General features: G+C 37.4%; 1 protein-coding gene across 1 annotated transcript in view; it reads left to right on the plus strand.

Annotated features, from left to right (window-relative positions):
* The first annotated feature begins 1,250 nt into the window (after positions 1-1,250).
* Positions 1,251-27,337, plus strand: part of cdh7a (cadherin 7a) — a 102,785-nt gene continuing 76,698 nt past the window's right edge. Inside the window, 2 exon segments of the mRNA XM_056476364.1 lie at positions 1,251-1,712; positions 12,240-12,698. Of these exon segments, the coding sequence (XP_056332339.1) occupies positions 12,456-12,698 (243 nt within the window). The 5' untranslated portion in view covers positions 1,251-1,712; positions 12,240-12,455.

Consider the following 27,337-nt stretch of genomic DNA (forward strand, 5'->3'; position numbering starts at 1 on the left):
TCCTTTTTTTTTGCAAGAGTTAGGCCCATCAAAAGGGGACATTGCTGGGACTTTGGAAAGTCTCTAATGTCTCAGAATATCCAAGAATTGCAAGACAATAGTCCAGCTGAACCTCCTTTTGAAAAAAAAATTAAAAATATATTTCCAGAAATCAAAGAGTTTAGGACAAAACCAAAACATGTAGGATAAAAAACCCTCTTCAATTTTACATCTGTCACAGATAGAATCGAATATTCTACTTAGTTCTAGTTTTTGAATAAAGCATCCTATGAATTACTTTAAATTGTATTAATCTGTGCCTCGCATTTATTGAACAGTCATGCATCCTTTCAAGACATTCATTCCAAGTTTCATCAAGCACTTCTTCATCAAATTCTTTAGACCAGGCTTTTTTAAATATGTTTTTTACATACATCTGATTGAAAAAACAAAAACAAAACATTAGTACAGCGTGAAACTAGATGTCTAGAGCTTGGATTTGCCATTAAACGTTGCTCATATGTGTTAGATTTTGGTTTGTCAGCAAAACTTGGGATGACTGTTCGAATATAATGCCTCACTTGTAAGTACCAAAAGAAGTCACACCCTGGGAGTTTAAATGCAGTTTGCAGCTGACTAAAAGTAGCAAATGTACCATATGTACAGATCCTCAATAGACTTCAAGCTCAATTTTCTCTACAACTCATACAGATACATACAGCTATGGAAAAAAAATAAGAACTGAAATTTGGTAGAAATGTTACCAGAACTTTATATGGCCTCATAAGTCAAATATTAACATATCATGCGTAAATCCAAATCCAGTACTTTCTAAGAAACCAAGAATATATTCTCAACAATATCTTGTTTTCAGTGTATGTGTGGGTTTATGTATAATTTAATTACACTATTGCACTTGTTATGGCTTTCAAAGCAGCATATCCAGTGTAATAATTGAATTCGCTAATTTAATTACTTGTTTGTGTTAATATTTTTATTATAAACTTTTGCTCAGTAATAAGATGACGGAAAGTAATTAAAAAACATATTTAACCATATCCAAAGTGTTAATAAAGTTAAGCTCGTCCTTCAAAAAATTCAAAGGAGCTACATTAGGCGTACGTTCTGGAGTCCACATTTCATGAACACAATATCTAAGCGACGAGATTTTAATTCGGTCCTTCTTTGCACACTTTGGCCCCTCAGTGGCCCCCCTTGAATCCTACAATCGCCACGGCACCTTGGAAACGCTGACTGACATCGGCACCTCCCCTCAGCGCAACGTTTCCCCGCTGAGCGATGCTCCTGTAGCGCACTAACTGAGACTTGACCATTTTGTCAGCCACTTTCACCAGAGACAATAAGTTGCGCGTTACGCACTGTTTTCCCAGAGTTTGTGGAGACTGAGGTTCCCGAGGCATGCTTCACGGATGGCCGACAGTGTTGTGGTCCCTTTGTGAGTCTCTCCACAGTGCTCTCCCCTGGCTGAGGTTCGCTGCAGCTGTGGCTTCTCAATAGGGCTTATTGTAGACGCGCGGAGTGTGAGCGAGCAGCGCAGAGATTGAGCGGAACGGAGGGAAAGACGCCTGTAGTGCAAGGATGCTCCTGAATATGTTTCCTTCACTCATTCGGGAAGAGCGCGTCTAGAGCGGCGGAGACGTGACGGAATCCTTTCCCTGCGTTTTCTCAAGAACATTTACAATTTATAGGCACGCGAAGGACAAGAGATAAAGGTGAGTCTGATTTATGCAGTGTTTGGTGAGGTGCAATAATACAGGCTGAGTGTACTGTATGTGCCGCGTCCGTTTACATGCGTTACGGAGCTAGAAATGAACGCTGAAAGCATTCTAAAAGTTAACAAATGGACATTGCTTGATTTTTGTATGTGTTTATTTATCCTTAAAAATATTTCATTGATTACATGTAATGAAAGTACATGCTATTATGGAACAAATGTGAAATGTCAACGGAATTACGAATGGAACCCCCATTCAGTGTGATATTATAATATATTAAACATATTCACGCGCTATGCATTTTCAAATATTGCCGAACAGTGTGGTCAGCAGCACCAAGATTTTAAGAGCCGCTTCTCAAAGTTTTTCTCGCTCCCTGTGATGTTTTAATATTCTGCGCTTTTCCCTCGGGATCATCTGTGATGTTCAAAAGTTAAGGTCTGGCAGTCAGCATATTAATCGAGTTGCTACGAAGTACAATTTCTCAGTCCTAAGAGCGATAGTTGGTACGTTGCCAGAGAGTCGCATTTGTGATGCAAATACTGTCGTCTGTAGTGTGACTAGGAATTAGTTTTGATGTGACAATATCTCAATGTCAGTTAGAGGGTTTGTTTTTGTCATTTACTGTGTCGTGTTGTGCCAAAAAGGAAACAAGAGAGCTGATATCACAAGGCACAGAGGTGCAGATGTTCCTCACACATTCGTGTCGATATCAAATATACCTCCCTGTCAGGACGCCACTGCAATGCCAACAGCAGCACCGAGGCTCGTAGTGGAAGAAACTTCGCCTGTAATGTGAAGCTGCAGCCCGCTAGGTGGCGCTTTGAGTGAACTCTAGGGCCAACTTGATGTGGCTTGCATCCAACAATTAATTGTGGATTTGTGGGTGTGTATGTGTGTTTAGTATGGAGTTATTCTTTGTAGTATTTGCAGGATATGCTCAGTTGTTCCTCTGCTGTTACTTACAGATTTTTTGACTTAACATCTGGTTGTTACCAGTTTGCTGCGCTTAAGTTTGTGACTATGCATAAACAGGGCTGTCGGGGAAGATGATTAGCAATATTGTCCAGTAATTCGGGGCACCATATTATTTCTTTCTTCTTTCTTTTTTTCCATTTTGTATGGTGCAGCTTGTTTTTGTTTGTTTGTTTGTTTGAAAGATTATAAAATTCAGAACCATGGTTAATTATATTTTTTTCTTTGTGTTATTTGGGGTTTTGCCAAGTAGCCTAATGTTGTACACTGAAAAACAGTACAAATCAAAACAATACAAAAACACACACACACACACACACACACACACAAATGACAAATTTTACGTTTATATGCACAGAAGCAGCATATAAGTGGAAATTTGAAGTGCAAATTTGAATATCTATCTATCTATCTATCTATCTATCTATCTATCTATCTATCTATCTATCTATCTATCTATCTATCTATCTATCTATCTATCTATCTATCTATCTATCTATCTATCTATCTATCTATCTATCTATCTATCTATCCATCTTGCAGATTTTTTACTTAACATCTGATTTTTGACAATTTGCTGCACTTAAGTTTGTGGCCATGCATAAACAGGGCTGTTTGGGAAGATGACTAAGAAAATTATTCAGTAAATCAGGGCACCCAAATAGTTATTTCTTTTTTTATGGTGAAGCTTGTTTTGCTTTTTTGAATATAAAATTGAGAACCATGGTTAATTATAATTATAATTTTTTTCTTTGTGTTATATGGGGTTTTTCCAAGTAATGTTGTCAAGTAGCCTAATGTTGTACACTGAAAAACAAAACAAATAAAAACAACACAAAAACCCCTGTAAATTACAAATGTAACATTTATCTTCAAAGAAGCAGTAAGTAACACTGAAGTAAAAGTGCAAATTTGATGTTTGAAGACTGAAATTGTATCATATTGCTTAATCTATAGGCACACGTTAGATTGTGCAATCCATTGCAAACTAGTTTATCATGTGACTTTTACTTACTTAGTGTATGCTACCAATGTAATGTTTATTAAAATGTTTCTATACATTATAAATATTTTAATTGTATGTCCTCACTTTCCATATAATAGGCAATGTATTTCAGGTATGTATATCACTTATATAGTGTTGGAATCTGACATACAGCCGCACTGAAAAGAGTGAGCCAGCTGCTGCACTGAAGAGGGCGCACGTGAGCTCATGGTTATTCTTGTTCTCAGAAGATGACTAAAACCTGTTTCACACCGCAAGCGTGAGCAGCGCGTGTTTTTTTCGGCGTCTACGTTAACAGATTAGAGCTTTCATACCGCACGCAGAAGCAGCGCTGAAGCAACAGTGCTGCAATAGTTTCAGCGCTGGGTCTATTTTTGCTGCGCTGCTCACGCTCAATTAAAGTGACAATGCATTGATAATGACCAAAAACACATTGAAAGACAGTAAAAAATTGCAATTTTACCCAATAAAAGCATCAATAATATCCACTGATTTTTATATATTCAATCAAATGAACTTAAATGATTAAAAATGGCAACAAATATTTATTTGGGCCCTAACTACAAAACAAAATTTAAAACACATTTTAGTGTCAGTTTTGCTCAAGATGCTCACTAGTTTGGTCATGTATAAATATCATTATAACTATATTGTATAAATAATATTATAACTATAGACCTACATCATCCTAACAATCAAAAACAATATTGACATGAAACCACAGGCGATTGTCCTCTGAGTGCACCTTAAAATACATGAATGACACTCCTCAGAGCATAAGAAGCACACAGTTCTTTAGGATCTATATAATTTAGAAAATAAAGACTTGCAGGTTAAGGAAACAGCATAGGTGGAATTTGCCATGGGGCTTGCTGCAGATGAAAAGTAAAAAAAAGTGTATTTATAGAGAGATAGGTAACTAGATAGAATAGACAGAGATAGATTGATCTGTTTAGCAGCTTGCGATGAGTTGCGCGCTGCAGACGCAGTCGGTGTAAAAGGCAAACGCCTGTGCGCTGTTTCTGCTCTCCATACACGCTGAGCATCCGCAATACTTCAAATTTGAAGTATTGCTGTATTGCAAGAAGCTTAAAGACTATCTATCTATCTATCTATCTATCTATCTATCTATCTATCTATCTATCTATCTATCTATCTATCTATCTATCTATCTATCTATCTATCTATCTATCTATCTATCTATCTATCTATCTATCACAAAATAACTTTTTACACTAGTTTAAAGAAAAAGCATCTAAAATATATAAACTGTTTATTTTTTCTGGGAATATTTCATTGGGAAGCACATGCATAAACATTTAGTTTCTGGCTTTTATAGCAGTACCTTTTTAGCAGTAAATGTTGATTGCAATTTTACAAATAAAATGACATAAACAGTTTCTTTTTGTGAAGCGTGTAATGGAACTCCGCAAGAAAATCACCTTTTAATATGTATTATTCATGATAAATTTTCCTCTGGCAAGCTCAAGCTGCCATTTCTAGCCTGGATCCTAGCGTAATCTTGTCGTAGTCACCCTCAAGTGTCTACACAGTGAAGGGCAGCCATAATAAGAAGGCCATATGCTACCAGTCCGCATTGGGCCGTGTTTGATGTCCAGATGCCAGGAGCCTTGCTTTGCTCTGTGTTCGAGCATACTGTCCCTAGTGAGTGCCACAATCGCTCGCGCACCGCAGGGTGGCTTTGACTAAAGAGTGTGCAGAGATGGGTTTTTGGAGCCGAGTCTCTGACTGTGGCTGTGGGCGCTCTCTCACAGGGCGGTCTGCGCTCAAGACTAAGCTCCTCTCGTCAGATGGCATGGGGGGCTAATGAGACTTCATCATCCTGTCCCAGACCATTTGGGCGATCTGTGCTGAACACAAAGTCCGGGGTCTCAGCCAAGCCCAACAGCGAGCAGATTCGGGCGTGGAAGAAAGATGTATGCGGGGGGCTGGAACAAATATAGTACACTCGTGAGTAGTGGCATATAGTCGCTTTGTTAAGTACAGTAATTGTTTGATTTTTGTCAGGATCTGTTATTGTGCTGTCTGAGTTAATAATCTAGAGAAAACGTTTGTTATACCAGAAAAGACTTGCGAAGAATGCAAAACTCATTCATAAATGTATACAGTATAGTCATTTATTTTTGTTAATTCTGTAGAGAAGTTATTTTTAAATCAGCTTCACCTTAATAATTAGACAATTCACAGTGTTAATGATATAAAAATCCATCAATTATGAAATATATTTCAGCTCTAAAGCAGTAGTATAAAAGATAGGTGAGCATTGTTTAGTCAATGTCAACTTTACAACTGTTGACATTCTAAAAAGTCAAGTTTCAAAGATAAAACAATATTTTTTATTTGTATTCTTTATAATTTTATTATAATCTTTAAAAACAGACATTGTATACAGATTTGATTGTATATGCTTTTGCTGAAGTTTGCTTTATTGCAGATTATTTTCAAAGAAAATTATATTTAACTGAAACTTGTGGTGGAAAATTATATTTTTCCACTCACTAAATCCATTAAAGATCCTGTGAAGTGCTTTGAAATGTGCGTTTTTATTCGATGTTTGACGTAATCTCACATTTAAAAAAAATGTAGAGGGGGTGGGACATAGAGTAGCTCCTCCCCATTTAAAAAAAAGCAGCCAATAGCGTTTCATTTTATCACATCTCTGCCAGTGAGAGCAGTTGAGCTCAAGCACATCAAATGAAAAGCATGTCAGACATGTCAGATGCTAGAGTGTATTTGATGGTCAAAGTTTGATGAGAATATATAGCATGAGGTGAAAAATCATTGATCGATTTAGGCGGAAGTGACAAACTGCAAACTTTACATGTTTTTATCTGTTTTATATCTTCTAAACGCAAATTTTGTCACTAATTAGCACACTAGCTAATACACTCACCGGCCACTTTATTAGGTACACCTTACTAGAACCGGTTTGGACCCCATTTTGCATTCAGAACTGCCTTAATCCTTCGTGGCGTATATTCAACAAGGTACTGGAAATATTCCTCAGAGATTTTGGTCCATATTGACATGATAGCATCACGCAATTGCTGCAGATTTGACGGCTGCACATCCATGATGCAAATCTCCTGTTCCACCACATCCCAGAGGTGCTCTATTGGATTTGATCTGGTGACTGTGGAGGCCACAGAAGTCGAGACTCATCAGAACAGGCAACATGTGCAACCTGTGCAAATTGTAGCCTCAGTTTCCTGTTCTTAGCTGACAGGAGTAGCACCCAGTGTGGTCTTCTGCTGCTGTAGCCCATCCGTCTCAAGGTTGGACGTGTTGTGCGTTCAGAGATGCTCTTCTGCATACCTCAGTTGTAATGAGAGGTTATTTGAGTTACTGTTGCCTTTCTATCAGATCGAACCAGTCTGGCCATTCTGACCTCTGGTATCAACAATTCATATGCGCCCACAGAACTGCCGCTCACTGGATATTTTCTCTTTTTTAAACCATTCTCTGTAAAATCTAGAGATGGTTGTGTGTGAAAATTTCAGTAGATCAGCAGTTTCTAAACTACTCAGCCCAGCCCGTCTGGCACCAACAACCATGCCACGTTCAAAGGCTCTTACTGTAAATCACCTTTCTTCCCCATTCTGATGCTTGGTTTGAACTTCAGCAGATCTTCTTGACCATGTCTACATGCATAAATGCGTTGCTGTCATGTGACTGGCTGATTCGAAATTTGTGTTAACGAGCAGTTAGAAAGGTGTACCTAATAAAATGGCCGGTGAGTGTAGATATCTTTAAAACAGACTGAAACAAACATAAAAAATATTCTAATTCGCAGGACCTTTAAGTACACAGTCCTGTACTGTTGTCTTTTTGTCTTACTTTGTACTATTTTATACACGATTTAATACTTTTCCTTTTACTTTATATCAAAGCTTTTAATATTGTGATTCACCTTGTAGCTGGTGTAATGATCAAACATTTTTAAAATCTCTTATATGGGAAAAATGCAAAGCAACTAGAAAGTTAATCAATTATGAAACAAGTTACATTCAGCTACAGTATAAACATCTCTAAAGAAGGCAATAGTGTGATCATACAGCTCAAATCAGTTCACTGCTAATTCATTTCAGTTCAGTAAGTTGATGTTGCAAAACAATTAACTGAGGCTTTGACGAGCTGACCACACATTATTTTCAGAAAAATCTGAAATATTTCATGTTGTGCAGTTAGCAGTCTGACTCCATTTGAGAAATGCCCTGTCATGCAAACATGTCCTGAGATATTGCTCCAGACGCACAGCATTAAACCCCCCCAGCAGTCGTTTCCTATGTCCTTGTTTGCTTTGTTTTAATGCAAGCTTGATAAATGATCCATATCACCTTCCAGCTCTCTTTATTAGCTCGTGCTACGCTTTAAGCATTCCAGACTCGAAGCTCTTTTTTATTTTGCAGTGGTGTCATGTAGCACTTCAATGAAACCATTGGAGGTCGGAGATAATTGAGACGTTATAGAGGATTATTTCAGCATAACTGTGTTTTCTTGATACCCGTCAGCCATTTTTGAAAACTTTTTTTATTGAATCTACCCAGTCAAACACGCAGAGATCTAATCAGTCACTAAGCACTTGTAATTCCCCTATAAAGTGAAGCTTACGATAGAGATTACGGGCTTTAGATGTGACTTTTCCCCACTGAGGGGTCCTGGCACTGTGGTCTTCTGAAGCAAAGCGCAAGACGCTCTGTTCTCCTCCAACAACGCTGGTGCTTTTTTAGCTTGGAGGGAATACAAGGAGGGAATGGATTCCCTGAGGGATGCTTTGCGATTTACTCTTCTGTTCACCATCAGAGCTGAAGTTTCAAATGTGTTCTTAGTTACAGCATCCGTCATATAGCTTTAATGTCACTTTTGCATTTAACGCCTTCAATTTAAGCTTACCTTGCCATCAACGTACATGCTTAACACTTTCAAATTGCGTTACTGTTTGAAGCCCATCTGAACCTGCGAGAAACAGCGTAATGAGTCTAATTCGCATGCTGTGATTAATTATGAATTGTCAAGTGCTCGAAAAGCCCAAAATGGGAACTGTTTTGTCTGTAAAACACAGGATAGATCTCATCTTTTCTCGGACAACGTGGGTTTTCCGTGGAGATTTCAACATCCTCTTCAACATCAAAATAAGCTGTTGGGGTGTGAATCCTGCTGCTGTGGGTTTGAACTGCTGGAAGGACAGATTTCTCTAGAGAGCGTAGATGTGCTCTATCCAAATCCCTTTTGAACTATTTTTTTCCAGACTTGTAAGTGTTTGACTTTAAAAGGATGTTAGAAACACCTAAAAGGCTCTCTCGGACCGAGAAGCTCCAGGGACCCCTTAGGAGAAATTTGTGCCTGGAATTTTGTCACTTCAACTTAGAGTGCACACTTTTAAATTGTAGTTCTCCATTGCAATTTGGAGCATGAGAGGTTTTTTATACACTATAAAAATCCAGTGTCACTTACATAACACTCTTTTACGGTGATGTCCATCATTGTAGTTCTTAGTAGACGCTCTTAAGCTGGAGGTTGTAGGTTTAAACCTCAGATGGGGCTATTCACAAACCACTGCTATTGTGTTCCTGAGAAAAGTGCTTAACCAACCCCAGGATGAGTTTCACACAATGCTGAAGTACCTTAAGTCAGATTGGATTAGAAAGAGAATGGTAAATAAAGAATAGCTGAATTATTCAACATAGGCTACTTGTGAAATATGATAATGACAATCTGTGGGTCAGTGACGCGATGCTCAAAAAAAAACATTAAAAATGCATAATATTCATTCAACCGGCCTGCTGCAAGGAAATCTAGTTTAAAACACATTCATTTTAAATTCATGCTGGTTTCATTTGACTTTGAATACATTCTCAAGATACGAGGGAACTGATGACTGATTAAAAAGTCTTACCATCAAGTAAAATATGATAAATTTTGTCTGTACTTCCTTAATGTGGGTGCATATAACTTGAAAAACACATTTCGGTGTGTAACTCAAAATATGGGTACAATTGGGCAGCATTTATAAGTAATAACTTTTTTAAACAGAATAGTAAAAGAAAAAAGCCTTATTAAAACGATCTCATTATTAAAAGAAAACATTGGCATAGGTTTTTGTTATTCTTTCTTAAAAATTAACTAAAAACATATTTTTTTGCTTATTAATTATTATTTATTCATATTTTTAGTCAAGGTTAGGTAATTGTTTAATGTCTTTCACCTAAAATAATACAATAATAATAATAATTATTATTATTATTTTATTTTTATTGAAAAAATTGAAAGATGTATATATTCACATTAAAGATGTACATAAATTATTTAATAACCTTTTACTTAAAGGGCACCTATGATGAAAACCATCTTTTGTAAGCTGTTTGGACAGAACTGTGTGTAGGTATAGTGTGTCCACAGTCATATTGGGAATTTACATTTCCTGACGTTTAAATAGGATCCAAGTCCCTTCATTTTGAGGCCCACTGCAACGTGACGTAGGAGTGCGGTTTCCCCACCCACTGAATGTAGTAACATGCACTGTATAATCATATCAACAAGACAGGGCATGCGCAAACCAATTGGGATTGAAAGATCTGTTCATCTCTCTGTGATCATCAGTCATCATCAAATGTGATCAAGAATGAGTTTTACAAGTTTAAAACATTTTTAAAACAGTGCATGTTTGTAATGAATTACAGCGATTTTACCATCTTTAATTATCATCACAGCCGCATGTCTGTACGATTATAAAAGAAGACGCTTCAATCCCGGTTTGCAAACATTAAATCAGGTTTATTTTGTACATGAACATAACGGATATCCATACAGCAGTGGATGTTAACATGTATCCTGTCACATTTTCCATGCAAAAATAGTAATGTTGTAAAAAAATTGTAATGACATTAGCCCCTTTTACACAGTGATACCGGTAAATATCCGGACTATTTCCGGAACAACTTCCCCGGTACATTAAAAAAAGAGATATTCACACTGTCAAGGACATTACGGAATTTTTCTGGAAAAGACGATTCACACATCCATTCCAGAATGCCGGTAATTTCTGACATTATTAACCAGAAATGAGCTCTAAATGGCTGCGTTTGTATTTGTAAACATTTGACTGCATTACAAACTCTGTGGATGGATAAGTATTGTGAACAACTTCGATGAAAACACTTTAGCTTGTCGAGATGTACATAATATACGTGTGTGCTGGCGCTCACCGGCTGCTTCATGTGCACAGGCGTCAGAGCTTGAAGGTAAACAAACAACGGCTTATCATAAGCATTTTATCGATAATGTTTTTACACAGTTGGCATTAGGAAGGAACAGAAATGTTATCTAACTAACATCTTGCAGCTAAATGTGTCTGGAAAAAAAATTTGAAGGCTTTTATTTTCATAAACAGCACGGATGTGAATGCATCTGAATGTTCTGAGTGACTAAAGTAGACGACTCACATAGGCACATTCTAGATGTGAACGCGCTCTTTCCAGCAATCTTCCATCTGCGTTCACACAGCGCAGCATTACGGAAAATTACCAGTAATGTTACAACTTCTCTTTCTGGAAAATTGGCAATTTTCTTCTTGTGAATTAACTTCACAACCAATTCATCAAATAATCGTTGGTAAAGTTCTTACTGTAGTATTTCTCACAAACGTTACATGAGATCTGCTTCCTTTATGTCTGTCACTGTGCTGTTTATCTGACGCCACCAAGGTGGAGATTGAGGCACACTCTGACAGGCATGTGGGAACGGTGGGCAGGGAGAACCAGCATAAAAAAAAAAACGTCTACATTGCGTTCAATGCAGAAAATTCCAACATTCTTAAAGATATAATAAATAGTCTAATGGGTCTTTTGAACTGAAACTTTACAGACACATTCCGAAGACATAAAAGACTTATCTTAAATCTTGAAAAGGGGGTAAATTAGGTGCCCTTTAATGGTTAAGTCTTCAAGCCAATTGTTTCTTGAATATTTCCTTAAAAACATATGAAACCAGCTTGAATGCAAATTAAACATGTCTTAAACTAGACTTTTAGCCACTCTTATATTTGACATTGACCCATATTCTGTCTGAGTATGATAATGGAGCAACTCTTTCCTTTGCTGGGACTTGAGATGGTACATATTTGCTTTATTTTTCCAAATCTTTGCATTAGAGCTCCATCCCTCTCCCTCTGTCTGTTTCCCCCTCCCATCCCGTTTCCCTTCAGCCCTAAAGATTAATGTGCTCCACTTTCAGCAGTGCTGTCAAATACCCATCTAGAGGAAAGAGCTGAATGTCCATTTTGCTAACCTGTTGCGTCCAGCCTGCACCTGCATCTCAGACGGCAACCTCTGAAATGCCAGAAGTCATGTTGTCTTAATCTGTGGTTCAAATGTGAGCCGCTATTCTAAAAAGAATGACAGTAAATCAAGCCTGCATCTGTGCTGACAGACACACTTTTTGTATATTTCCCTGACTCTTTTCTCTCTCTCTCTCTCTCTCTGATTTTCTTCAACCTCTCCCCCTGATGTCTGTTCTCACCGCAGGTTTGAGAGCTTCAACTACAATCATCGTTCATTCCTGTGGTCTCTCCCATCAATCACCGGTCAGACGGTCTGGTCTGTCTGGCTGGCCGTGCCAGTGCTGAGGGTGGTGCATCATTTCCCAGGAGCCAACTTTTCGCCTTAAGATCTCTGCGGTCCGTTCAGTACGGAGGAGTGTATTTTTTTGTTTCCTTTTTTTTACTTTCATCCCTTCACCAAATGATGCAGATTGGCTCTGCAGTGTGGACTGGACTGACTGTAATGACTATACTGCTGTTAGCCCAGCGGGATGTGGGCTGTGGGGGAATGACTCTGAATTCTGTCCCGCTCCGTCCTGTTTCCCTGAGGCCCCTCAGAGATTCTGTGGGCACATCCCTTCAAAGACATAAACGCAACTGGGTGTGGAACCAATTCTTTGTCCTAGAGGAGTACACTGGAGATGAACCTCTTTATGTTGGCAAGGTAAGAAAAAAATATTAAAGTGGCTTTGATATTTTACATGTACCCTCTCAAGAGCACTGAGGTCATTCCTGGTATTACAATTACTTCTGTTTTTAATATACATGCTATGTTTTATCATAGTCATTACATAAGCTGGAGAATAACTACTGTAGGTACTCCATCTCTATACCTGCCCCTGAACCAAACCTCAACCCTTGTAGTGTCTTTATATAACCAAGTACTTCCTTAGACTCATACATTAAGTGCATGTACTGTAAAACAAAGTGCAACTAAGATTGCGATTTGATCGAAAGTGGTCAAACAAGCATTGCTGTTTATTGCTGGTAGTCACATAAACTCAAAAGTTTGGGCTTGTAATATTGAGTAAACAATGTACAACCAGCTGGTTTTGATCACTGAATAAACCCCAACAGAAATCTTTATGTATGGGATAAAGTACATTCAGAAGGTTGTTATTGCAGAATAAAGCCAGACAGGCTTATCGGCAGTTGTTGTGTAAGCCTGAAGGGCTTTATTCTGTGAAAACAACTGCCTGGATGCACGTTATCTTGCTTATTACATGGCTACTTGCCACAAAATGTAAAATCTAGACAAAAAACATTGTTCTAATCATTCATTAATTATTTAATTAAATGTAAAGCTGACATATAGGACAATGGCTTAATGGAGTATATGCTAGCCTACATGTTATTTAGTCACAGAATGGTACCAAACAGTCAAATACAGGAGTGTATAAATGTGGATGTATGTATCTGGATGTGAAAGTATTAAAGTAGTATGTAGATGAGCCTGTGTTATTAGTTTTAGCGGTTGTTATCTGGGAATAACACAGCATGGAATGTCACAAGTGATTAATCAGAATCACAGAGTAGTAAACTGTGATAACAACCAGCTGGATGTGCATTATTCCTCTTCAAACACAATAACTATATGCAAAATACTTATTTTTAATACAGATATTGGAATATTGACAGTAGTTAACAGCAAATAACACACTTCAGAATGTGGCTGGCTGGCTAATCAGAATTGCGTATTGCAGAGAATCATGCTTGGTTGAATTGCATTTATTTATTTAATTTAAATTAACCTTTGAATGTGGTCATGTCATTGGCTCATTAACATTTCCTGCTTGTTATCAAACTATTTCATAACTGTAACAAGAGGCAATTTAACCATAACTTAATGTTAAAACAGCTTTCATAACATTATTAATATGTGCTTTTTGGTTTCTCGTAAGCTATAGAAATTAAAAATGTAAAACAGGAAAAACGTTGGGACCATTGTTTTTGTTTACATCCCTCAAAATGGTCTATAAATATTTTTACATTTATACATTGTCACAGTTGTTTATTTTATTTCATATTTGCTCCAAAAAGCCTTAATTTTTATTCAGTCAATAAACCAATCAATCAATCATCCCTCTAAACCAGGGGTGCCCAAACCTTTTCTCATGAAGGGCCAGAAAACAAACCTGATTGAGGGCTGTGGGCCAAAGGTAAATATACCAAACTGTATTACACCAAAGTTTCCATGAGTATTTATTTTCTAATTTACTTCCTAATTTTATAACTAATGCAGTGTATTTGAAAAAGTACAATGAATTTATTACGGTAAAAACATAATCAATGCCATTAATGACACAATGGAGGTCATTGCTGAATACACTAAGCTGCCACCTGCCTTTGCCTTGGTTTGCTCACCGATGTCTTGTGCATTGCCCTCTATTCGTTGCACAGCAGTATTTACATTTTTTAAAAATCTGATTCATTTACAAAACAAATTACAAAACAAACAAAAGGTTACATTAAATTCAAAACGACTATCTTTGTCAAATATTCACTCCAGTCACCTCCCCATCATTCTCCCTCAAATGGTATGTTGGGCCAAATCAAAGGTTAGGATGGGCCAACTTTGGCCCGTGGACCCTAGTTTACACATCTCTGCTCTAAACCATAGTGCACAATGTGATCACAATTTCTTTCATCACTCAATGTACTTGAAGTGTCACAGAAATGTGTTTTCATTTGTATTAAGTGTTGTTCCGTGTAAAATGAATCCCTCAAAATGGGCACTATTACGTCACCTTAGAATTATAAGGTTCTATCTGACATTTTTGTCAAAATTGACTTATTCACATATTCTTATTCTTTGACAACTTATTTACGTGATGTGATGTTTTTGTATGAGTTGTTTTCATCTTAAGGCCTTTTATTTAAAAAGCAAAAACGGTTTATCTACAAAGTTGAACTCTAGCTTGGCTCTATAAAGTTCTTTCTGTGAGGCGATCAGCATTTTGAATGCATGCATGAGGACCAATCAGGATCAGCTTTCTTTGTCATTTCGCCATACTGTTCCACTGACAGCGGGAAAGACCAGAAAGACAAAATGACACAAAATCAGAGTCGGCTAAATAATGCCACACCACATTAAATTGAGATATGTGTAAATGTGATGATTTAAACATTTTTTGAAATTGAGATAAAATGTTAAATTTTACATTGTTGAAAAAAAAAACAATTAAAAAAATTCTATATTAAATGTGAAATATTTTTATTTGTGTATATATGGTAAGTGAAACATTTTCCGTGTTTATTAAACTCATTTGCTCATTGTATGTTTCTTTTAAAGTCTTTAAATTTAATATTTAGCCTTGAAGGGCAAATACTTAATTTTATCATGGGGCATGTAATTCAAGAAATATAATTCAATAATTCATATAAAGCATAAAATGTAATAAATATTAATGTATTAGTTAGATAAAATTAATAGCTGCACAGGACAAAATCTTTAGCACAGCCTTGTATGCTTACTTTGAACAAGAAAAGAAATATTCATCCTAAAACATTCAATAAATGTTGTAAAAAGCAAAAATGTAACTTTCTCAAGCTTCAACATATTGTTGACACCAAATTATATATTTTTGATTGTATTTCCTGAAAAGTAATGCTTCAATGAATGATATTTACCATGTTTTTTTTACTCCAATTTGCAAATGTAAGAGAACTTTGATAATTCACATGTAGAGTACATTTAGGGTCTCTGTCATGTTAATGTATGAAATAGAACTGTTATACACATATTTTTTGCTATATGGAATGCAAAAACTTTGAAGCTCAATATCTCAAAATCATGTAGAATGCAGATAAAACCTTTTAATTCCAAGGTGACGATTAGTTCTATGTGTAAACCCTTTGAATGCAAATGGTCTTAGATTGCATCCAGTGGCTTCCTGTTAACTGAGCTGACATGTTTATTTAGATAATGTACTTTGGATGCCCAGAAGCCAGTAGAGCTGTCCAGTCATGGACACTTATTTCTCTGGAGTGTCTGTAAGGTCTTGTGCCTCGGCTGCACATGATTGTCATTTCTGCTAACCACAGTACACTAATTAAGCATGACTAGCTTTTGTCTATAGCAGGGGTCTCAAACTGCTGTCTCGCAGGCCATTTATGGCCCGCCCTCCTCCTCCCTCAAGCCGGCAACTGACGTCAAAAATATAATATGATTTGGCCGGCCAAAACATATATTTTTGAACCACTATCATTGTTGTGCAGTTGCATCTAGCAACTTGTGGTTTTGACCCACCATCTAGTCGAAATTTAGAGCATTTGGATTAGTTTTACTTTCATTTTCTCTCTGTGTACGGTCGAGAGTAACGCATGCAGTTTATTTCAGTGGCTAATTTAAATGTTGAAATATATGTCCGTAAGTGCTCTATTTTTACTAAAGCTCTATTTTTGTAAATATTCAAGGGTCGTTTGATTATTATCAGTTTTATACCACTTTTATTTTGTTGTAAAAACACTTCTTCATGGCTTACACGTTATGCTGGTGGTGTAACAATTATGAAAGTTTTGCTAATATGCGATTCAAATGCTCTCATTTGATACATTTTCCTCATATGCTTATCAAGATTTGCATAAAAACTATGTACAAAATTGCACTGCTAGCAGAATTGAACCTATTAAAGTAAATGAAATAAAGTGAAATTTGTACACAATTTTCCCCTCTTTGATGTAGTTTTACAAAAAAAGAAAGATATTGAGAAGAACAGTTGCCAGTAAAGTCACTTAAGTTACCCAAATTTCTTTCTGCTGTTCTTACGCTATTAGGATAATACAATTGGTTGGGACAGAATAATAATTATTATGCCTATTATTTGTAATATTTTCATAGCAGTTTAAACTACCCCTTCAATATGTACAACAAGAAACAAAAAGCTAGAGTTCTGATTGGATATAGTCTGTGGAAAAATGATTGAGTAACGCTCGGCCATAAACACAACAACCACAGATATATTTCAGTAGCTGATGTGTGACACGATAAACGTGCTGATTTGCATTATCACTGATGACAGGTAATGCTTGAAACATAGACGTCCTGTCTGTTGTCCTAAGATGCATCAATTATGTCAGGTTTCCAATTTTGTTCTTGTGCTTGAATGTTAAAGCGGCCCTGAATTGTCAGTCACTAAAATGGCTCCTCGTCAATTTGAGTTTGAGACCCCTGGTCTATAGTCTTGGCATATGGAAGCCTCCTAATACAGACTCTTGCTTATAATAATTAATAATACCATTTACAATCTGTATCTGTCATTTTCATTTTAAATATATATTATGAGGAATCCAATTTTCTTTGATCGTTTGACATATAGCTTGTGCTATGGAAATATACTCAAATGTTCTTCTTTAGTACAATAAAAAAGCAATTATTGAAATTGGAACTGAAAAGCTACTGTTGAATGCAGAGAAAGAGAGAGAGAAATTATAATAAATGCTTGAATATATAGTTTTGATTGCCACATTTGCTGAGCTGATGTTTTAAAATAACAGCACTGCATCTGCCAATTAGAAAGCTCATTATGGCTCAGTAAAATCACAGAAACCTTCACATGCCTCTGTCATGATGAGGTTTAAAAGTACCTTTTTGAGGATGTGTCAATCACACTCCTTAATGAAGCGCACGTGAAGAACAGATGCTCTTTCTATGCATGTTTCCTACACGTGCACATTTCATTCAATAATATACTATAACGTTACTCTCAGGCAGTTTTAAAAGCTAGTGCTCATTTTCCAGCATTTTAAATAAAAGCGTTTGAGAATGGAGGTTGACATATGCTGTTACATCAAAGCTCTGGCTTTTAAAGTGTTTAAACCATCACTTTCCCTCATATTAATGCAAGCGTATAGATGAGCGTATGGCTTATGAATATCTGATGCATTGTTTGATCAAAACTCTTTGGCATGCGCATGGTTGTGTGTTTAATGAATATCACATGTAGTGCTTGATCAAACCTCTTTGATATGATGTGGATTTTATAGTCTGAGTTACTGTAGATGTACCACACAAAAAGAAAAAAAAACAGGCATAAAAGGAAGCATTTTTTTAAGCAATGGCTCCAGTCTGCTAGCACTCTGATTGCTTTATATTCAGAGCCTTGTAAGTAGTTAGCTCATTGCTAAATGCAAAGGCAGCCAAACACTTTCCGTTTTAAAGATAATGAGCCAGATACTCCAACATGCCACCTGCTCTACTATCCTTGGCTTTTACAAAACATTATCTTTCAGCCACTATATCACACACAGACACATAGACACACACTATCACACACACTCAAACTCTGACAGCCAGGTTGAACCTTATTAGATTTTGGCTCATCTCCAATTCACTCTAGCCGGAGGGATCCGGGCAAAAGAGAAGTGACTGAACACAAATGTTTCCCCCGCTCTGAATGATGATCAGTGGAGTAATGTACAGTAAGAGGTGGCCTTCCTCTCCAGCTTCTTATAGGAAAGGAAAAGTTGAAAATTAAATCTCTATAGCAGGGGTGCCCAATCTTTTCCATACAAATGGCCTAAAACCAAACATCATTATGAGCCGTGAGCCAAAGGTAAATATACCAAACTGTATTTCATTAAAGTTCCCATTGTTAATTTCCTAATTAATTTTATAATATTATAAAAAAAAACATGAATTTTAATTGTATTAACTAGTGCAGTGTAACTTTTAAAATGATAACTTATTGCATTAAAAACATAACAGTGAACAGTGGAGTTCAATGATGAATATACTAGTCAAGCAGAATCTGCCTTTGCCTTGATTTGCTCACCAAAGTCTCTGCATTGTCCTTTATCAATCAGGTGACAGTAGCTATGTACATTTAAACTAAATCTGATTAATTTACAATATTTAATTGAAACATTTAATTTCAGTTAGCTTTTAACAATAAAACACAAGGTTACATTAGATTTGAAATGACAATCTCTAAATCACCCCACCATTCTTCCACTCATCTCAGATGGGATGGCGGGCCAGATCAAAGGTTACCATGAACCAACTTTTTTTTGGACAGGCATTTTTTGGATCAGACGAGGCATTATTTAGAGGATGATAATGTGTAGAACAGCCATAAATAAGGTTGGTGTTGTGATCTCGTTCCTTTAGAGTGCGCATGCGCATTAACTCGGGCAACCTAAAAATGAGAGACAGTTGATTTTTTTTTTGGTGGTTCCAAATATGTAACTGTAAGCTTGGCAAACAGTTTTGGAGAATTTGAGGTTTCCCAATTCAGACAGTATACCCAAGAGGCATTTCAAAAATGGCCGTCGAGTGAATTGACTTGCCTTAATAGGACTTTGGTATACCTTAGGAATTGGGCATGGCTAACCACGCGGCTCCAACTGTCAGTTTTGAAAACAAATGGTGAGGAGGAGCTGTCGGTTAGTTTTGTATTAACCCTCCCCAAACCCTTGTCCCAAACATACTGAATGAAATACCTACTTTACTACATCCATTCAGTTCGCAGTAAAAAAAAACAAGTCACGCCCACAGTTTTCTGATTGAATATTCTATTTCTCTTGGAACTGTGATAATAATAATAATAATATTATTATTATTATTAATAATAATAATAATAATAATAATAATAATAATAATAATAATAATAATAATAATAATAATAATAATAATAATAAACGATTGCAGCTTCTGATTTATGTTTACTTTAATAAATATAACTGAATAAAGACTGCATGGGTGTTTGAATTCAGATCACAAACTTTTAACAATTAAATATGCAGCTCTAATCTGTACTATTGCTAAGTCATCATTTGACTGATTTATTAAATATTTTTAAAGAAGTGCTAGGAGAAACATCTGAGACAAAAGCTGTTGAAGCAGAACTCCATCAAACCATGAAAGAGAAACCTCTGAGCAATAACATTTTTCCTCTTGGTTTCATTTTCACATTTCACGTCTGAAGTGCTGAATGTATTCTTTATGATGGTCATTGGCCAACTGCTTATTCTGTTTTCTTGGCTTTCATGCAGACATTCATCCTTTGATCATTAGTGAGCATGAAAGATGGTCTTATTCATCAAGATAAGGGTAGCATAATACAGACATAAAAGGCAGGGTCCTCACAAAACAAATGACCATGTGAGCTTATAGACCGTTTTCGTATTCTCTTTCTTTTCATGCCTGGGTCTCTTTTCATGGAATCAACACCAAAACAATAGAGATATGAGTAGAGGCTTTATGGATATCCAGGGGGAAGGGAGGCTTATATTTCATTTTACATTTCCATATTGATTTATTAATCTTACTTTATTTTTATTATTGTGCAGTATGTAGCATACGAGACAAAATTACCATCCGTTTTGATCTCAGAATCTCATAAGGACCAACTATCAGATTCTTTGGGTGATTTGGATGATAAATAGCCTACAGCACATCTAACTTTAAGCAGTAAAGACATTTAGAACTTCATACACAATCTTGCAGATTCAAATAACTATTTTGGATGTTCAGTTAAACAGGAAATCCTAAAAAATCAAATATGAAGTATTACAGTTTCATATTTTCCACATACAGTAAGCATAGTTTCAGCATAGATAATAGAGAGAAGGAAAGTGATTATATATTTTTTATATTTGGATGGTTAAATATATGTTATAGCAAAGACTAGAGAATACACAAAACATGTCACTCGTGTAGTTTTAAATGGGGAAAAGTATAGCGGTCAATATTGTGAATGAAGCCTATTAGTACAGGAGACAATCATTAATCACTGTAGACTGACGTTTCTCCAGAGGAGAAGCTCGGACCAGACGTGTGCTTTTACACACAGAGTAAACAAAGAGTCGCTGTTATTTCTGGAGGAGATTTGTCATCAAGACCAAGTTGTGAATTACAAGAAGACCAGCGCGATCTGGCGAAGCATTATTCAGTGGATGATCATGTGGCCATAATGGCCATAAATGAGGTTGGTGATCTCGTTCCTTGAGAGTGCGCATGCGCATTAGCTCAGGCAACCTGAAAATATGCCAATTTTGTTTGATTCGAACGTTTAGAAATGAAACTTATGAGACAGTTGGTTTACTTTTATTGGTGGTTCCAAATATGTAATGTAATCGTAAGCTTGGCAAATTTGGAGAATTTGATGTTTCCCCATTTAGGCAGAATGCCCGAGCATACTGCCGAGAGGCATTTCAAAGATGGCTACCGAGTGAAATCTTAAAGGAACTTTGGCTGTATTCATGACATTTTAAGGTGAACAGAAGAGCAGGAGATGAAATTTGGATCCCTAAAGCTTTTACTGATCATCAATACAGCTGTTTTAGATTGTGTATTGACAGATAATAAAATAATTTAGATGTTCACACTGTTAAAAGGTAAGAGTAAGTTGTTTCTTTTGACTTTTTAACCATTTCCTAAATGAGAACTGAGAATAAAGCCTGTCAGCCGCAGGCTGGCTTGATGATAGTTATAAAAACTTGTTTTTTCTGTTCATGCAGGAAGTTGAAAGATGTTGTGTGCTTATATAAATGAGACAAACAGGCTTTGCAGGCAGAGATTTGATGTTGAGACTGCAGGCTGATTAAGGACTTTGATGCTTCCTAAAAGAGTAAAAGCGATGAACCTTGTGAAGCAATTTTCACATTACTCATCTCCATCAAAAACAATTTTGCAATTTACATCTTAGTTTTTTCTTGGCTTTCAGAGGAAACATAAGAAACTTTTAATTTCCGTCTATAATTAACACTTGAAATAACATTTTCTACTCTTGGTTTTATACTTATCGATTGTCTCTCACTCTGGGAAACAAGATTTTTTTTCTTACTTTCAACAAAGGGCAGAGAAGCGTGCACAGCAGCTTATTCGTAACCAAGCAAGCGGTCGGACATTCAGCAGTCCAATCTTCTCACCCGTTATTATCTGCAAAATTATACCAGAATGAATTTAATGAATATGTCTTTGCCATCTTGATATCGTACCATCAGTGACTGGGATTATTGCCCATGGTGACCTCTTTGCAGGCTGATGAATATGGATATGATAGGTCCAGCTTGAATAAAATGCTCAAACGCGAGGGATGTCAAAGAGAGCGTGATGAATAATGCATATCCGTGTCTCCGGGGTGAGTTCAGTAATATCAACAATTATTAGAAATGACCCCAGTGTCTCCATTGAAAGTACACATTCATTACAGCACTTCCAGGCAAGTTCACTTCGGAATAAGCGTAAACAAGTGTCCGATGTCGTTAATAGTTCCATCGCAATAAGTTACCTGGGCTTATACTTGGTAATTAAAAATCTCATCTCTAGTTTGGAATTGCAGGCATGCATCTATAATTACACGCTATACTCTTCTGAAGCCTCTCAGCTGCTGTTTGCCCTCCCATTCTCATCTTTGAGTTTCATAAGATGTGCAGGACCCGTCGGTTTGAATCCCTCAGCTGGCCGTTTAATGTCCGATCATATTCTGCCTGTATTCGTTGAGTGCACCAGAGAAAAAGGCTTTGAATCCAGCCTTAATTTGGTGGAGGGGGGGATCCTTTGATGGTGAAGTCTGTGTAATAGGACAGGGGGAAGAGTTCCCAAGCCGACTTTCGTCACATTTCATTTGCATTTCCTCTTTCCTAGCCTGCCAAAAACAACTTGTAGCTCACCTTCTAAATGTGCGCTTAATGAGAAACAGACCAGGAGTACCGGCATAACCCCGCAGCGAGGATGAGAGAGCTCCACACTTCTCTCTCCGTCTGACCACCGGAAAGCTTTTTCGTCAGCCAGGGCTAGCAGATTAAACGCGCCCTCCGTCGTGGCCGCCCTCCCACCACATCAATGATTTGCGCAAACTGAATTAAACAAAATGAAACAGAAGAGAAAGAGCTCTTTTCATGTTGCTGATCAACAAGCGTTCCCCAAATCCTCTTTGGAGTGATTTCTAACATATGCTGGGTAATTAAACGCAGTGCGGGAGAAGATGGGCCGCTTTTCATCTGCTTCCAGTCTGTACTGGTCTATGCCATGGCCATTTGTCATCAGCGCAGATGAAAGTCATCGGGTTGGCAGTCACGGCCTAGCTCCGGTGCCAACCTTGCACACGGCAAGTACTGGTTCACCCACAAATGGAGACGGCGAAGAAAGCGAATCGTGTCTTTTCAGATAATTAAGGCTAAGGGCATTGAGGGTGTCTAGTCACAGAGGTGCTTTTTAATAGAATCCTTCAGAGTCTTTCTCATATGGAGAGTGATATGAGCTGACACCACTGAATCTAATGACGGGGAATAAGGAATCCTCCACAATAAGGCCGAGATGTGGCTCACACTTCCTCTGCGAAGAGCAGCTCCCCAACACAATAAAATACCATTTGCATTTATATAGCACTCTGCAGGTGTTGATTCAGGTGAAATATTACAACAGGGGGAAGAATCCCACACCACGAGAGCGTATTGAAAGGCACAGGCAAATAGATCCAGTCTGTAAAAAGCTATCAAGTACAAATGACCGCCTTTCCTCACAGATTCAGACGTTTGCCTTTATTATAGACCTGATTTTTAGACCGGCTCTTGATTACCCTGGGTGGTAAGATGGGTTTTAAAGCAAAGGAAAGCGTTATATCACCTGAGCTTGGAACAGGGAAGACAATGCACGTCCCGCTTCTGTCGTTAGCCGTTAGATGTTGCAAAAGCATTGACGTATGAACGGCCCCAGAATGCCAAGCTACTCTAGGTTTCTTTCACCTTTAAATGGTGAGCCAAGGGTATCTCTGAGGCTATTGTCGCTTTAATGAGTCCGCGTGGGTATATGCTTATGTGCTTACACAGCGATTAATAATAGCTGTCATACTTGTAATTTTCTTCTTTTCGATGAAGGTTTGTAAATCAAACTAGAGTTGGGTTTGCTTGGTTGTTGTTGTTTTTTTATCTAAATGTGTACCAGTAGTTTATTGATTATTGCTGTAGTGCTCCAGACTAGTTGCTTACAATAATTTGTCATAAATGTGTCACAGTAAAGAATAAGACTTTGGGTTGGAATACAGATCATCACATTTAATTGATATACTGCTGTATTATATGGCAACATAACATCTATAAGAATTTTAAAACGCAAATAGAAGGGAAATAATTATACACAATGCAGTACTATATACCCACAGGTCACTTTATTAGGTACACCCTTCTAGTACCGGGTTGGGCACACTTTTGCCTTCAGAACTGCTATAATCCTTGTGGCATAGATTCAACAAGGTACTGGAAATATTCCTCAGAGATTTTGGTGCACATTGACATGATAGCATCATGCAGTTGCTGCAGATTTGTCGGCTGCATATCCATAATGCGAATCTCCCGTTCCACCACATCCCAAAGGTGCTCTATTGGATTGAGAACTGGTGACTGTGGAGGCCATTTGAGTACTGTGAACTCATTGTCATGTTCAAGAAACCAGTCTGGGATGATTTGCGCTTTATGACATGGTGCATTATCCTGCATGAAGTAGCCATCAGATGATGGGTACAATATGGTCATGAAGGGATGGACATGGCCAGCAACAATACTCAGGTAGGCTGTGGCGTTGACCCAAAACCTAGTGTGCCAAGAAAATATTCTTGCCACCACCAGCCTGAACCATTGATCCAAAGCAGGATGGATACATGCTTTCATGTTCATGATTCCAAATTTTGTTACCATTCGAATGTCGCAGCAGAAATCGAGACTCATCAGACCAGGCAACGCTTTTCCAATATTCTATTGTCAGATTTTAGTGAGCCTGTGCGAATTGTAGCCTCAGTTTCCTGTTCTTAGCTGACAGGAGTGGCACCCAATGTGGTCTTCTGCTGCTGTAGCCCATCTGCCTCAAGGTTGGATGTGTTGTGCATTCAGAGATGCTCTTCTGCATAAATGATGTCACGACTGGATATTTGAGTTACTGTTGCCTTTCTATCAGCTCGAACCAGTCTGGCCATTCTCCTCTGACCTCTAGCATCAACAAGCCATTTGCGCTCACAGAACTGCCACTCACTAGATATTTTCTCTTTTTCAAACTATTCTCTGTAAAGCCTAGAGATGGTTGTGCGTGAAAATCCCAGTAGATCAGCAGTTTTTGAAATACTCACACCAGCCCTTCTGGCACCATCAACCATGCCACATTCAAAGTCACTTAAATCACCTTTCTTCTTCATTCTGATGCTTGGTGTGAACTACAGCAGATCGTCTTGACCATGTCTACATGCCTAAATGCATTGAGTTGCTGCCATGTAATTGGCTGATTAAAAAATTAGCGTTAACAAGCAGTTGTGAGCAACATACTCCCAAAAAACAAAACAATACAAAACAAAACAATATAAATTTCATATGTATAGATTTTTGTATGAAAGTTATTGTTAACACTGGAAACTAATTGGAAATTGGGCAGCACTGTGGTGCAGTGGGTAGCACAATTGCCTAACAACAAGTAATTCGCTGGTCTGAGCCCCGGCTGGGTCAGCTGGAGTTTCTGTGTGGAGTTTGCATGTTCTTCCCGTGCGTGCATGGGTTTCCTCTGGGTTCTCCGGTTTCCTCCACAAGTCCAAAGACATGTGGCATAGGTGAATTTGGTAAGCTAAATTGGTAAGCTAAATTGAATGAGTGTGTATGGATGTTTTCCAGTGATGGGTTGCAGCTGGAAGGGCATCCACTGCGTAAAACATATGCTGGATAAGTTGGCGGTTTATTCCGCTGTGGCGACCCCAGATTAATAAAAGGAATAAGCCGAGAAGAAAATGAATGAATGAATAATTGTAAATTTTGATATTAATGATGCAACAAATGTCAGTGCCAATTGTCGTCTTCAATTCACAAAGAGATTACAAATGAGGTTTATAAGAGCAAATAATCTTCATTAGATGTCATATTTCAGTCACTTGATCAGTTCATTTGTAATTATACGCTATTGCTTTTGGAGTGTTTGATGTTTCTCATATGCAACACACACAGTTGCACATACTGTAATCAACAGAACTTTCCAGTAGCATCAGTGTGACCTCTAACAAAACTTTGTTGGAAAATACAGCCATTTAGTTGCTGTCTGTAGCACTGCTGATATATATACTTTGCACGTTTCTGTTCACACCTATTATAGTATAAAACATTTGCCATTGCCGCTTGTCTCAGAATAACAGCTCACATCCTTTGCGTCTTTAATGCATTCTCGGCAGACAAAAGGAAGTGCTGTTTTTTTGTGCTTAAAGTTTTAGTGGTAAATCTAAGGTGACAAAGATATGAATAAAACAGTGAAGAATCTTCCCGCCCTGAGGCATTACCTTCCTACAACTTTCCCTAGCACTCACAGAAGTACTCACAAAGATTTCAAAAAGACTAAATGATCTCAAAATGTTTTCATTCATACACTGCATGAAAATCTGATACTACGTAAATAACCGAAAACTGTGGTATTTATTCCCCAACAAAATGTTATGAAACAGAATAGATAATAGTATTTTAATGTGTCTAATCAGTTAGGCTTTAATCCAAAAGCTTTAGAATGGTGCTGCTAATGAAGCACGGAAGCTAATTGTAGTAGCCTAATGCTAACCAGCAGCCATGTGGAAAACTTATAGATGGTTTTTAAACAAACTAGATGCTGAGTCACTGTGCTAACCTTGATGTGGTGGGAGTTTCCCCTGTTCATCAGCCTGAAACAGAGTGCAATCATCCTCAAAGAGCAATGCTAATCATGCTATCACTGCAAAAATAGGTTACCCTCTCCTCTAGGAAATGACGGAAAGTATGAAGGTTGTTTGATCCAGCACTTGAAGCTAATACGACTAGAAACATGAACATGAAGTAGGTCTGTTGTTCCCATTCAGAGTTATTTTATCATAATTTACCACAGGTCTTGTGTAAAACCGTTGTGTTTTTTAGAAACACTGTAGGTAGGCAGGTTATGGTCTATATATAGTAATGCTATGATATGGTACTGTGATAGTTTTTATGATAAATAATAAGCATTGTTGTTTGTGGCTATGCATGGCCTAAATACAGAGTCGTTCTACAGTATAACTGCTGTTTTGTGGTGGAAAATATACATTCCACCCTCTTCTTAATCAGTTATTTAGCATTATTATTTAATATGTGCTTGCCAACATCTACTGTCCCTTATTTTCAAATCCAAAAGTTAAATGGTATGAAGAAAGTACAGTTATAAGGTAACTACACTGCCCAGCAAATGATTTTGTGCTTAATAGACATCTAATAGACATCTAAACGTAGACAGCTTGGCTAAAACAAGGCTACACTTGAGCTGCCATCTAATAACCATCTAAGAATAGCCAGATTGACAGAAAAATTGTCAGAGTAGACAGACTTTATATGTGTAGT

Source organism: Danio aesculapii, chromosome 2 (assembly GCF_903798145.1).
Source record: "Danio aesculapii chromosome 2, fDanAes4.1, whole genome shotgun sequence".
Lineage (NCBI taxonomy): Eukaryota > Metazoa > Chordata > Actinopteri > Cypriniformes > Danionidae > Danio > Danio aesculapii.